The sequence below is a fragment of the Nyctereutes procyonoides genome, unplaced genomic scaffold (assembly GCF_905146905.1).
Source record: "Nyctereutes procyonoides isolate TBG_1078 unplaced genomic scaffold, NYPRO_anot_genome, whole genome shotgun sequence".
NCBI classification, from domain to species: Eukaryota; Metazoa; Chordata; class Mammalia; order Carnivora; family Canidae; genus Nyctereutes; species Nyctereutes procyonoides.
This window is the reverse complement of record NW_026575082.1, coordinates 626,196-640,607: the sequence shown is the minus strand read 5'-3', so window position 1 is coordinate 640,607 and position 14,412 is coordinate 626,196. Positions and strand designations below refer to the sequence as shown.

Below are 14,412 nucleotides of genomic sequence, written 5' to 3'. Positions count from 1 at the left end.
CTGGCATACACGATTATCAGCCACGTCGAGTGGCTTGGGCACTGCCATCTTGGGCAGTTGGTCTGTATCTGTTTCTACGTGGATGGCAGCTTGCTGGGGATCCTCAGTAAAACAGGCCGTGCCCCTGCCTCTATGGGCTGGGCTGTGATTCAGTCACAGATACGAGGACTCAGGGAACACAGGCCCAGAGCCCAGGACAGGTGCGCAGAGTGTGCTGGGAGCCTTGGGCCCCTGAGACCTCCAGGCCGTGCCCTTCCCACCTTCCAGAAGCCTGGTGGTTGATGGGAGTGTCTGGAGGCTCTGCTTGTGCTCTCTTACTCTGCAGTTAGTGGGGCAGGCGTTTGGAAAGCTGAATGTACACGCACAGCGGGCCTTGCCAGCCTTGGGCTGACACTCTGACAAGGACCGGCGCCCGCAGGCCCAGGAGGCGTGTGCTGGGTCCACAGGCGCCGTGCTGAGCCTCCCAGCAGCAGATGGAGGCCATGCCATGGGCAGGAGGAGCACTTGGGTCACTTGCTTAGGGAACGGGGTCATTTCAAATCCTTAAGTGGTGGGTGGGGCTCCTCTCTGCACGGCCTGGAAGGCTGCCCCGACCCCAGCCCCTGCCCACAACCCCAGCCCCTGGCCAGCCCCCGACCCCAATCTCCAGGCACAGCCCCTGGCCCCCAACCCTAGCCCCTGGCCTCCAACCCCTGACCCTGGCCTCTAGGCTCAGTCCCTGGCCCCACCCTCTTGTCCCTGGTCCCCAGCCTCTTGCCCCTGGTCCCCAGCCCTTGACCCTGGCCTCCAGGCCCCAGCCCCTGACCCCAACCCCAACCTCTAGGCCCAGTCCCTGGGCCCCAACCCGGACCCCTGGCCCCAGTCCCCCTACCCCCACGGCTCAGGATTGCCCATCAGCTCAGGGGCTGGGGGGTTAAGGATGCTTCTGCGTTCCGGAAACTGTGATGCTTTGTGGGAGTCTTGGTCGGTGCCTTTGAGAATGGCAGAGTGTATTTTTAGTTTCCGATAATGTTTTCCTGGAGGAGACAGGGCGGCTGATCCCTTGGGCCCTGGTCTGCATCTTATCGCTGAGTGGGTCCATCTGGTGGGTAGTTGGCGCTGGGAGCCCGGGCATCCCGAGAGGCCCATGTGTCCTGGCACGCCGACGCTGCTCCGGGCTCTGTGACTCATATTTCCTCCTGCTGTCTCCACCCTCCACCCCTGCCCGCCCTGACTGTCAGGCAGAAGAAGGAGATTTTGTCTAATTTATTTATAATTTAGGATCTGTTACACACACATACACACAATCTCTTCTTCGGAAACAGCAGGAGCATTGCTAAGCGTCTCTTGCTGTAGTTGTGTGTTTGGGGACAGAGTCACAGGAGAGGAGGAGGAGGGACTCCTCAGCAGGGGATGCCCGTCTGCCGATTGGGGAAACGCCCGCCTGTCCCCCACGTGGCCGGCAGCCCTGGAGAGGCTCCTGAAGGCCCAGAGCTCAGTTCGCAGACATTCCCACCCCAGGCTCCCTGAAGCTCCCCCCTTGCAGGCCGGGACCCAAGGAACACTGAGCCCTTTCAAGGCCTATTGGGAGCCTTTTTATTATTATTTTTTTTTTGAAACATGCAAATGGCCACTGGGGTAAAGTTAAAAATACCATATTTTGCATTTCTGTGTCCTGATGTGGCAAGAAGCCATCAGAGAGAGGATTTTCTCCCTCAGCTGACCGCTGGTCTGAGCAGAGGCAGGACCAGGGCTCCCAGGCCCTCACGCGTTAGAACAACTCTGCTCCCAAAACACACGGGGGCTTTGCAGCCCTGGGTCATCTGGCCCCTGCTTCCTGGCACGCACGCACCTTAGGCTGGAGCTGGTGGGTACAGGGGCCGGGACACAGACCTGGGTCAGCTCCCTGGCCTGTGCATCCTCTCCTGGGTCATGGGTGCTTCTCCTGGGCTCGCCTCCCTCAGAAAAGCTTGGCATGTAGAAACCACTCATGCCTGGCACGAAGCTGGGGCAGTGGGCCTGAGGACGTAGGAGGGGGTTGGATTTCTGGGGCATGCACTGCATGTGGCTCCCTCCTACGGAGGGGGTGGGTGGGTCCTTCGGGCTCCGCCAGGCTCCCTGCCCACGTCTGGGCCAGGCATGTCCTCTCAGCTGGTGACGCACATGTAACTGTTTGCTCTTCCGCGTTAACAGCCCGGGTGGCCCGAGCTGTTCAGAGGGCTGTGGTCCCCGGGGTCCCCTGTGCCTGGTCCAGGTGGGGCACTCGCCCAGGCACCCAGACTGATGGGCTTCCCTCTGCCTCTTCCCCCTAGACGGTCACCACATCTGGGAGACAGAGGCCAAGCTGGATAGAGACCTATGTAAGCCGGTAAGTGTGGCTGGACACGCAGCCCCGGGGGTGCCGGTGCTCTGGAGGCTGGGCAGGGGGTTCCTGCGAGCAGGAGTGACTGGGAATGCCAGACTGGATCACGGAGCCCTACCTGACACAAGTGCTTGTGGGACACAACACGAGTTCGAGGAGGACAGCAGAGTGACCACGGGGGGCAGGACCCCACCTGGGCCCCACCCAGGAGGTGCCCTGTAAACCCCGACGGGACCACACACCCGTCCTCGACCAGGACCGCGGGTGCACTGAGGGGCTCACGTCACAGGGCCACTGCCACCCTCTGGTTATCGTTGTGAGCCGGGGGGCCCCGGGAGCAGTGGCTGCTCCCGAGTCTCCAGGCCGCGCCAGCTTCCACCAGTGTCCTTGGCATGACTTCCTGTCTCCCGTCCTCAGAGAATGCACGTCACTTCTTAGACACTTGTTCTGAACACGAACTAGATGTGAAGTCAGATCTCTTGCCACTCAGAGGTGCTCAGTCTCTGCCTGTGAGCGGAGTGCTGGCAGGGGCCGGGGGGTCCTCGTGCCTGCTCCATGCAGACTTTCTGCCCACAGCTGCTGGGTACCGCATGCACTTGTAGGTGCCTGAGAAATAACGTTGCCCCCGTGGTCGTAAGTAGAAGATATTCTTTGAGACAACACAGCTTCTCTGGCTTTGTGTGGCACGTGTGAGTGCAGGCGTCCTTCATCCCTGAGGCTTCTGGTGGCGTCTTTATGTTCAAAGTGGGTTTCTCCTAGGCTGCAAGTAGCTTGGTCTCACTTTTCACCCACTGACCATCTGTGTGTTAAGTGATATTAAAACTGACTGTTGCCATAGTGGGATTAACCTCTCCCGTCCAGTGTGCATGTGTTCTGCATGGTCCTTGGAAAAGCAGCAGGAGTCATCAGGCCAACAGCAGCTATACCGTGGCCAGCAGGTGACTGTTCACCTGAGAAGTTCAAAGTTCTTCCAAACTCTGTAGCTCACCCCTTGACTATGGACAGGCGTGAGGTGCCCTAGCTCACCCCCTGGCTGTGGACAAGTGTGTGGTCCCCTAGCTCACCCCCTAGCCGTGGACAGGTGTGTGTCCCCTAGCTCACCCCTAGCTGTGGACAGGTGTGTGTTCCCCTAGTTCACCCCCTGGCGGTGGACAGGTGTGTGGTCCCCTAGCTCACCCCTTGGCCGTGAATCAGTGTGTGGTCCCCTAGCTCACCCCCTGACCGTGGACAGGTGTGTGGTCCCCTAGCTCACCCCCTAGCCATGGACAGGTGTGTGTGGTCCCCTAGCTCACGCCTTGGCCGTGGACAGGTGTGTGGTCCCCCAGTTCACCCCTGGCCACGGACAGGTGTGTGGTCCCCTAGCTCATCACCTGACCATGGACAGGTGTGTGGTCCCGTAGCTCACCCCTGGCCGTGGACAGGTGTGTGGTCCCCTAGCTCATCACCTGACCATGGACAGGTGTGTGGTCCCGTAGCTCACCCTTGGCCATGGACAGGTGTGTGGTCCCCTAGCTCACCCCTTGGCCATGAATCAGTGTGTGTTCCCCTAGCTCACCCCCTGACCGTGGACAGGTGTGTGGTCCCCTAGCTCACCCCCTAGCCATGGACAGGTGTGTGTGGTCCCCTAGCTCACGCCTTGGCCGTGGACAGGTGTGTGGTCCCGTAGCTCACCCCTGGCCGTGGACAGGTGTGTGGTCCCCTAGCTCACCCCCTGGCCATGGACAGACCTGTGGGCCCCTAGCTCACCCCCTGGCCATGGACAGGTGTGTGTGTGTGTGTGTGTGTGTGTGTGTGGTCCCCCAGCTCACTGCTGGCCATGGACAAGATGTGTGGTCCCCTAGCTCAGCCCTGGCTGTGGACAGGTGTGTGGTCCCCTAGCTCACCCCTTGGCCATGGATAAGTGTGTGTTCCCCTAGCTTACCCCCTGGCCAGGGAGAAGTAGGTGGTCCCCAAGCTCACACCCTGATCATGGACAGGTGTGTGGTCCCCTAGTTCACCCCCTGGCTGTGGACAGGTGTGTGGTCCCCTAGCTCACCCCTTGGCCGTGAATAAGTGTGTGGTCCCCTAGCTCACCCCCTGACCATGGACAGGTGTGTGTTCCCCTGGCTCACCCCCTGACCGTGGACAGGTGTGTGGTTCCCTAGCTCACCCCCTAGCCATGGACAGGTGTGTGTGGTCCCCTAGCTCAGCCCCTAGCCGTGGACAGGTGTGTGGTCCCCTAGCTCACCCCTTGGCCGTGGACAGGTGTGTGGTCCCCCAGCTCACCGCTGGCCATGGACAGACCTGTGGGCCCCTAGCTCACCCCCTGGCCGTGGACAGGTGTGTGGTCCCTTAGCTCACCCCCTGACCATGGACATGTATGTGATCCCCTAGCTCACCCCTGGCCCTAGACAGGTGTGTGGTCCATCTGACAGTGCAGGGAAATGGGAAGTTGGCTTATTCAGGAATCATGCTCAAGGCAAGATGGTAGTGTTGTCTGGGGCCCCGAGGGGCCCTGGGCTGTTGGGCGGTGTGAACAGGGAGCCTTGGTGGGCTTTGTTGAAGCCAGCAGGCAGCTTTTCTCTGCTCCGCGGCAGGTAGGCTTCCCAGCCCCGAGTGGAGATGTGGAGGTGGCCCTCCAACGCTGCTGGCTCTCGGCAGGCCCCGGGCCACCTGCGCCCTCACAAGTGGCTCTATCGGGACAAAGCATCTTTACTTGTGACTTCAGCTTCCTTTTCCAAAGCTCTGATCCACTTACCAGAAGCCATTCCAGTCTTGTCAGATGGAAAAGATTCCTCCCTGGCCCCAGGGGGAAACCTGCGCTCTCGAGCTCGCTCCTCTCCCAGGATGTCCAGGCATCCTCCCGTGTTCGGGACCTCACACGCGTGCACACGTCTCCTGCGGGTCCTGTCCTGTGTCCTGCGTGCCTGAGTAGCCCCGGGGAGGCGCCGTGGGCCGCAGGCAGCTCGGCTTCCTGCCGCTGCTCAGCTCACAGGATTGTCGTAAACACACCTGGCGGTGGGACAGACAGCTGGAGCCGCCCCCAGCAGCCTCCCGCGTTTGCCCCGGCCCCCCAGCTGCACTCCCTACCCCCCAGCTCCCCTGAGCACGGAAGAAGCCTGCAGAAATCCTGCCAAGTCTGCATGTTCGTTTTTGTGTCATTGGCTTGTCTTTTTTACTGAGTGGCTGCATATTTTAAAGGAAGCCTGTTAATAGTTGTTTTAAGAGAATCATAACAGTACGTGCGAAGCGGGAAGTACTTTAGTTTTATGATTCATCCGTATCTCTTAATTGAGGTTTATTTTTATAGACTGATTCTAACTATAAAGGAATATAATATTTGTTGTGGAAATTTGGAGAATGTAGCAAGGTATAAAATAGAAAGCAGGCACCTGGTGTAATTGCACCACTGCTGACATTTGGGTGTCCATCCTGCCAGGCTTCTCCTGGTGCGTGCATGTTCGTGCACATGCATGTGCCTGCATATATGCACACACACACACACTCGTTATGTTGCACACAGATTTTTTTTTAAAGATTTTATTTATTTATTCATGAGAGACAGAGAGAGAGAGAGAGAGAGGCGGAGACACAGGCAGAGAGAAGCAGGCTCCATGCAGGGAGCCCAACATGGGACTCCATCCCCAGTCTCCAGGATCAGGCCCTGGGCTGAAGGCGGTGGTAAACCTCTGAGCCACCCGGGCTGCCCTCGCACGCAGTTTTTAAACAAAGCAGAATCCTGCTGTGTGTGTGGTTTATGTGCTGTTGTGAGCAGTGTAGATGATGCAGTTTCTTAAAGCGAGTTCAGGGACCTATCAAGAGCTGTTTGTTATCCCTGTTCTGTTCCTGTGCCAACAGGTGGCAGGGACGACAGTGCCCCTCACTGCACTCTCTTCCATGCCTCTTCCTTCACCGCGCTCCCAGGGGGATGGTGTTTTGCATACTCTGTTTAGCGAGGTAACAGAACCCCCCAGTCACGTAGAACCTATAAAAACCAAACCCTCAAGGCCGGGCCTGGTCCGATGCCTGCTTCTGCCCTGTGCAGTCCGTACAGACCCTCGCAGGCCCCCTGTGGACGGCTCCTCGTGGCTCACCTCATTTCCATCCTCTGTTTAAGTAGGACCTCTTCCTCTCCATGTCTCCTCTTCTTCCGTGGTGGTCAGACCACTAGCTCCGTGCCCCACGGGGGCTCGCCGTCGCCAGTGCCAGCCACATACAGCACCAGCATTTCCTGCAGGGTCCCCGTCCACCCATCCACATGCTCGAACCCTTAGGAAACAAGCCCAGATGTAGACCCCCTGCCCTTGATCCTCATGTGCAAAACAGGGAAGCTGACATTCAGCATGGTGGCCCCGGCCCTGAGCATGTACCCTCCCCCATGTGACCCACCCTTCACCCCGTCGGCGCCAGGTCTGGAGCGTTAGTTTTGCCAAGGGGACAAGAGGCTCATTGCCTCTTCCAGGTGGGACACGTATGGAAGCAGCGAGCCCATTTAGTTGGGAGTGAGCACGGCCGCAGGGGATGGTGCCCCGAGGGGCCCTGCCACCTGCATGTCCTCCCAGACAGCCTTCTGTGCCTTGGTTTCTTTATCTGTAAAAGGAAAAGGTGGGGCCTGATATTCTCTTCAGTTTCCCATTTTAACATTTCTAAGATTCCATTACTTAACACGATTCAATCAATTTTGCTATTAAACTGGGTAACGAGCTACAGTTTCTTTAACAAAAACTTGATACGATGGATTTTTCTTACTCATTTTCTCTAAGTGCTAACTTAAATCATTTGACAAAGAAAACTGAAGAAACATTTTGGATGTGAAATCCTGTCGCTCCTGCGAAATCAAGCACAGCATGGGTGCCTGTCAAGACCTGTCCTCTGAACATTCAGGCACCCGGCAGTGTCCACCACTGACCGCCAGCCTGTGTCTCCTTTTATCCCATGCTGCCCACCTGACTTGTTTCAGGCCTATACTGGAGGGTGCAAAATTTTTGTGACCATGTTGCTAATTTGTATTTTGGACTGTGAGACAGTAACAGTGCCCACCAGGAAGCATCTGTCCTCGTTTGTGCCATACATTCTCACTGTCCACCCACTCGTGTTGAGCTCACCTGCCTTCTGCCTTCCATTCGAGGGTGTCTGGGGGGCTGTGACAGGCATCGGGCCTTCGTCCCATACCTGTCCCTGGGAGGCATCTCCAGGAAGCACCTCCCCTGGGTCCTTTTTTTTTTTTAAGATTATATTTCTTTATACATGAGAGACCCAGAGAGAGAGGCAGAGACACAGGCAGGAGAAGCAGGCTCTCCTCGGGGAGCCCAGCGCGAGACTCGATCCCAGGACCCCGGGATCATGCCCTGGGCCAAAGGCAGATGCTCCACCGCTGAGCCCCCCAGGTGCCCTCTCCTGGGTCTTCATCCTGTCACCTGAGCACGGCTCCATCCACGAGCCCTGTGTGAGACTTTAGCCTGCAGAGGTCACTGGCCATGGTGGTTGGGGCAGGCAGATGCGTGGGGGTCTTTCGAGGACCTCTCCGGCTGAGTGGCCCCTCTGCCCTCGGCTCAGCACGAGCGGCTTGGCTCGGGGAGGTGTCGGTGGTGTCCCCGCTGCAGCCCCAAGCCAGCCCAGCTCCCCTGCGCCCGCCGGCCCACGTCTCGGGCGAGCTCTCTGGGGCGGCGGCGAGGGAGCCCTGGAGGGGCGGCGGGCTGCTCCGGTGCGCGTGCTTCACGGCGTGCTTCACGTGCGCGAGGTGCTCACGGTCTCCCCCTCTCTGCCATTTCTCACCAGAACTCGCTGGTGGTCGAGATACCGCCTTTTCGCAACCAGAGAATAACCAGCCCCGTCCAAGTCAGTTTCTATGTCTGCAACGGGAAAAGAAAGAGGAGCCAGTACCAGCACTTCACCTACCTTCCTGCGAACGGTAACGCTCTCTTTCTAACTTTAAGTGAAAATGAACCGAGGGGGCACTTTTTCTAAAAGACGGAAATGCCGAGAGGCCGTCGCCACGAAGCAGAGTGGTGGTTTCGTTGTCTGCCTAAGCTGCATAGTCATCCTGTTAGCAAGACCCCGTCCTCGGTTTTCAAAGAAGTGAAGCTCCTGGTGTATTTTCCTTCGTTACTGTTCTGGGCGGGGGCTGCATCTTGAGGTAATTACTGATCGTTTTGCTGGCTGCTTGCAAATATAGAACTGCCGGGGGGAGACAAAGGACAGCCCTCTGCGCCCAAAAGCTGAGGTGGTCGAGATGTGTGCTTACATTCTCTAGATGTTTACGGTGGAAAAGCAAATAGTCATAATTATTTTGCAGGTGCCTTTAGAAATAAACCCATGCTATTGAGCCCAAAGGCTGGTGCTTGATGTGGTCATTAACCAACATTAACGATTTCTGTGCTTGTGCTAATGTCCCACATCACATTCTTCTGTGAATAATTGCGTCTCCCGGTGACCATGAGGCTTTCAGGCCCGAGCACCTTTGACTCAACGGGAAACTGCCCTTCCTGAGATCATTCACACACTTGGAGGGTAGACGCTTAGAAAATCAGTTTGCCGTTTCAGCTTAAAATGTTTCCTGGAAGAAAATACCGGCGTGTTTTTTCACCCCCCGAACCAGTAGAAAGTAAATGTGCTACGCGTGGTCCTCAGAGCATTGCCTGGCACTCTGACCGGGGCCCGGTGTGCGCTCCCAGAGCACGGCAGCGCCCGTCATTCCGAACGTGATCGTGTCCTGTTGGCTCAGCTCTTGCCGACCGTAGTTCTAAGCACTTAAGGTATTCGAATCATTTAAGAGGGAAGTTGACATTACCTGAAAACTATTGCGAAAGCAGCCATGTTGCTTTCTCGGTAAAATCAGGATTCTCAGAAGGTTTCGTTTTCTCTACCCATAACGTGTCATTTACAAAACAGACTAGACGATAGAAAGCCCTGGAGTATCTGTGTCGATGTCAGCTAGAATTAACTGTTTCTTGGGCAAATGTTAGCTGTGCTTTTCAAGATTCGAATGATGTGATCTTGTTATAAAATGGCCACATCACAAGGTGGACCCAGAATAGGACTGTGGAGGAGGAGCGTGTGCCCGTGAGCAGCTCCGCCAGAGCTGTTTGGTCTCAGATCTGTGACCCCGCTTGGGTTTGTGGGACTGCCTCGTGCAACCCAGCCCAGCTCGTCTGCTCTTGGACTAAGGTGCAATACATCTTACAAGACAAAATATTTAGTTATTTTTGGAAAATGTAATGATTCTGTTCTAATTAAACTTCAAGCATGGTTGACCAAAAGTTGAATGTTTTAAAGAAAACTAGGCTTTATAAGAAAAATTACTTTTTAAACCAGTTCAGAAAGTATGTCTCACGTTGATGTTTTCTGCAGTCCCTGCTCTGAGAATAGCACACTCTCCAGTGTCAGTGGGAGAGGGCCTGGCCTGTGACCTGCATGCCTCTCTTACAGGTGGGGACACTGAGCCCCCAAGGATGTTGTTATTAAGATAACGGGGTGCCCAGGGCTTGTGTGTATGCCATCCAGTGTCCACCCTGCATTGGGAATCACGTCCTGCAGGCTCACCCTACACGGGCCTGAGTGCCCTGCTCTCTGCCCCGGGACCCCATCACCACTCTCTTCACCCATCTGGGACCCTGTGATCCCATTACCATGCTTTCCACCCACCTGGGACCCTGTAACCCCATCACCACCCTCCCCACCCACTGGGGACCCCATCACCATACCCCCCACCTACCCAGGGACCCTGTCACCACACCCTCCACCTGCCCTGGGACCCGGGGACTCCATCACCATGCCCCCCACCTGCCTGGGGAGCCCATCATCATGCCCTCCGCCCACCCTAGGACCCTGTCACCACACCCCCCACCCACCTGGGACCCTATGACCCCGTCACCATGCCCCTCACCCACCCTAGGACCCCATGACCCCATCACCATGTCCCCCACCTGCCGGGGACCCCGTCACCACCCTCTCGCCCTGCCTGGGACGCCATGACCCCATTAGCATGTCCCCCACCTTCCCCGTGACCCCATCACCATGCCCCCCAACCTGCCTGGGGACCCCCTCACCACCCTCTCCACCCTCCCTGGCACCCTGTCACCACGCTGCCCTCTGCCCAGCTTTTCACATCCTTGCTCTAAAGCAGCCCACCTGCACCTCTCTCTGTAGCCGGTGCTCCACAGATGCAGTCTGTCCTTCCAGTAGTGGCCAGTCCATCTGTGGGCTGCGTACATGCCTGCCGTTCTGGGGGCCTGTCTCCATCAGGTTTCAGTGTCCCTCCACACTTCTGCCCTGGAAATGTGCTGCAGCACCTGGGAAACCAAAGCATCCACGCCGCCGGCCCCTGGGAGCTCGCCGGTCCCGAGTCTGGCCCGCCCAGCCCACGCACCACTAGCCTATAAGCTCCCAGGAGCAGGGGCCTCGGCCAGCGTCTGACTTCACGGGTAAATCGCAGGGGCTCCCCTTGTGTGGTTTTAAAAATAAATAAGAGAATGAATGCAAAACTAGAGCTTGTGTGTCTGGTGTTCAGTACAGCATTTCCGTCGCTGTGCATGCTCGACGGCCACCCAGGCATGAGCACACACTCAGACCTGGCTCTTAGCGCCCGTGTGTTAGCATCTTGGTGTGCTGCCAAGAGAGGGTCCCCTGTGTGTGCTCGGCTGACCTCCCCCCCTCACACCAGACTGTCTGTGCGGAGTCAGAGCACGTGCGCTGCGTAGACGGGGGTTGGGCCCTGGGCTGGCCAGCATCAGCCGCCTTCCGAGCTGTTTCTGGTTGCTGCCCCTGTGTGGAGATCTGGCTTGTGAGGTGCTGGTTTCCTCAGGCACCTGCTGCTGCGTGGCTGGGAGCCCAGCATGGCCCCAGCTCCACTGCCGCCAGGTTCTCTGAGAGGTCAGTGGATGTGCTATTGCGAGGCTTAGGAAGTAAGTCCACTTAAACTCTACCTGTAACATTCATTTTCACGTACAAACACGTAAAATCAAGAGCCATTTTAGGTTTTCCATCAAAACTAGGTGTGGGTGCAGACGGGGGCGTGACAACTCTCCTCACAGTGCCAGTGCCCCCAGGAAGGCCACCTCACACAGACGCGGGACCCTTGCCACCCCAGTGTGGCCCTAGGGAGTGCCGATGTCGGAAGTGAGAGGACCAGAGTGTGAGTTGCTGGGGGCCCGTGGGCCCGTGTCACCCTCCTGTCGCCTTCCCCGCTCTGGTCACGTGGGCAGACGGACCTCAGCTTCCGGGGATGATGCCCGCCTCACCCTCCACGCGTACCACCCACCGCCTGAGGGGCCTCTGGTCTCAGGGTCACTGTCCAGGGTTGGCCTGGCCAAGGGGCCAGGAGGCTGGGTGTGGGGGGCCCAGGATGGTGCGGCTCCCTCAGCCTGGGGGTTGGCCCAGCGTCTGATGGGGACCAAACAGAGTGCCCTGCCCACTTGGTGCCCTCGGCAGCCACTGAAGGCCACAGAGGAAAGCTGTTCCGGAAGACGCCGGAGCGGCACACATGGAGCGAGAGGTCTTGTTGCTGCTGGGTTACCACAGTTTTCCTTTGTGCCTAAATGCAGTCGTCAAAAAGGAGAACATCCCACATCTGCATGTCCGGTCGGGCTGCATGGGCTGTGGGCGCCCTGGTGCCAACTGGACGGCCGGCCTGCCGCAGGAACACGGGCGCCCACTCGAGTGGGTGGTGGCCCCGGGGCCTGGGGGTAGAGCATCCGCCCGCTCTGGCTCCGCATGTTACTTTCCCCGCAGCTGCCCGGGCCGGTGACCAGCGGATCAGAGGCTCAGACAGGAGGGAACACTGCATTCCAGGTAGGGCCGCATGGTTAGGTTCCAAACACCATGTCTTCAGAATGAAAAAGTAATCCACGGTGAGTGATCAGGTCTTGGGCACATCTTTGTGTCTGGGGTGCTCTGGGTCAGGTTCCCAGAAGTACCTGTGATGGCACCGGGGTCCCGCCCATGGGTGCCAACCACTGAGCCCGGGAGGGTCCTGGAGCTCCATCAGGGTCAGCCGGAGTTGGCTTTGAGGACACACCTTGGTTGGAGGTCCCTGGGCGGCTGGAACTCCCTGCCTAACCCCCGTGCACAGGACACGTGGTCCTGATGGTCACAGCCGACAACCCCTCCCCGTGGGCGACCCTCACCAAATTGTCTCAGGACTGTGGGCAGGGAAGTGCCTCACCGCGGGGAAGAAGGTGCCTGGGAGGCCGGGCCTGTGGGCTGGGATGGGGCTGAGGGCTGGGGGAGTGCCGTCGGACGAGCACCAAGCGCTCACAGCACCGGCAGCCTCCTGAGCCAGCAGCCAATGGAGGACATGCTGAGACCTTGAGAGGTGGAAGGACGGGTTTGCATCACTGAGTCTAGAAACGGGAGCGTCCCCGGAATCGGGGCCTCGGGCCTGGCAGCCGGCACAGAACCCTCTGAGCGGCAGATTCCAGGGCCAGGCTGCCCTGGGCTGGCCGGGTTGGTGGAGGGATCTCACCCATCGGCCCGGAGGCCTGGTCTGTGCAGCGTGCCCTGGGCCTGCCTTCTCCTTAGGGCTTCCCAGACATTTGCATTAAAGTTTAATCCCAAGTGATGACCGCTGCGAAATCAGTACAGGTGCTGAGTAGTGGGTCCATCAGGAGACACTTCAGGGACCCTTGCAACACTCCTACCAGGCTGGGTGCCCTCACACAGGCTCCTCTGGTTGCGGCCTGGGTGCTGCACCTGTGGATAAGGAAGCGAGCTGGACCGCGAGCAAAGCCCACAGAGGCCACAGCTTCTGGGGTGTGGTGTCCTCCCAAAGAGGGTTGGGAGCTGCGTAAACACGTGGTCCTTGGGCCGAAGACCCTGCCCAGCGAGTGCTCTTGCCTCACCTGATGGGCTGTGGAGGCACTGCCGACAGAGCCAAGAAACGGGGGCCCCGGGGGCCCCAGGCTGAGACCGCCCCCAGCCCCACATGCTGGGAAGGCTGGAGCTGCACCTGTCACAGAAGACCAGAGGTTCCAGACACAGCAGATGATGCAAGTTTCTGACCCACAGGCATGGAGGGTCAGGTCAGCTAAGGGGGTGTCCATCCTGGGGACTCCCACCCACCCTTCTTGGATGCCCTTCTAAAGGCAAAACAGAATTCACATGGCGGGCAAGAGGCAGGCAGGGGTACTGGACAGGTGGAAGATGGCCCCGGGCCTCCTGGGAGCTGCCCCCGGGCCCACAGGACCTCCTATGACGGGGCCCCAGACCGGGGTCTGGGGGTAGAGCAACAGCCCCTGTGGTCAGTGGCACAGCTGGTCCCCACGGATGTTCTAGAATGTTCTCCCAGAGTCCACTCAGCTGTGCGATGACCATAACACAAGCATGTGCATTGGCACCTGGAGCAGGGCCAGGCCTCGAGGTGAGCACTGTCGAGTGAGGCACTTTGACCTTCCTCCTCATTAGAGCCTCACACGGCCTGCGTGAGGCTGTTTCTGTTAAGTCCTGTTCCTACTGACTGTCCTGGTATCTCAGCCAGAAAACGGGTGACCAACGTCTTAATACTCCTTTCACGTCTTCAGCCTGAGGTGTAGAGGTGAGGGGGCTGGCTCTTCCCAGCCCGGGAGCAAGGCCATGAGCGTCCTAGGCAGGAGTGAGTCTCCAGAGCCCAGGAGGAGCCACAGGGGCTCGGGACCGTCCCCTAGCTCAGGACACTGGCCAGCTGCCCCGACGGTTCCCACATTAGCTCCTCATGCCATGTCTGCCACCCTGGTATGCATGTGGCCAGCTCTTGGGTATGGACCTCAGGGGTGACAGGCCCCAGGGCTCAGAGGCAGGAGAAGCAGAGGAGTGTCTCCCTCCCAAGCTGCCCAGTGCCTGTACACCCCGACCCTGGTGTCCCGAGCGCTGTGGAGAGGATTTGAACTTGGAGCAGAGCCGACAGTGGGATGAGGAGCCTGGGCCTGAGAGGCCGGCCCTGCAGGGAGTGTGCTGGGGGACGCTGGGGGCCGGCGGGGTGGCCGGGGCAGGGAGACCGGGGGCGTGCATGCAGAAGGTGGCAGAGTGACGCGGATGGCATCCTGTCCTCGGGAGCCTGGTCCCACCAGCTGTCCAGGAGGTGTGTCCCTGGGCTTGAGTCCCCGCCCTCGCGGCAGCTG

At 58.6% G+C, this 14,412-nt stretch overlaps 1 protein-coding gene across 4 annotated transcripts in view; it reads left to right on the top strand.

Moving 5' to 3' along the window:
- The window catches only part of LOC129514485 (nuclear factor of activated T-cells, cytoplasmic 1-like), a 96,756-nt gene that overhangs the window by 48,978 nt on the left and 33,366 nt on the right, over window positions 1-14,412 (top strand). For all 4 annotated transcript variants that reach the window (XM_055333079.1, XM_055333078.1, XM_055333076.1 and 1 more), the window contains 2 exons: window positions 2,292-2,347; window positions 8,099-8,231. In XM_055333079.1, coding sequence (XP_055189054.1) covers window positions 2,292-2,347; window positions 8,099-8,231 — 189 coding nt within the window. The remainder of the gene's footprint in view (window positions 1-2,291; window positions 2,348-8,098; window positions 8,232-14,412) is intronic.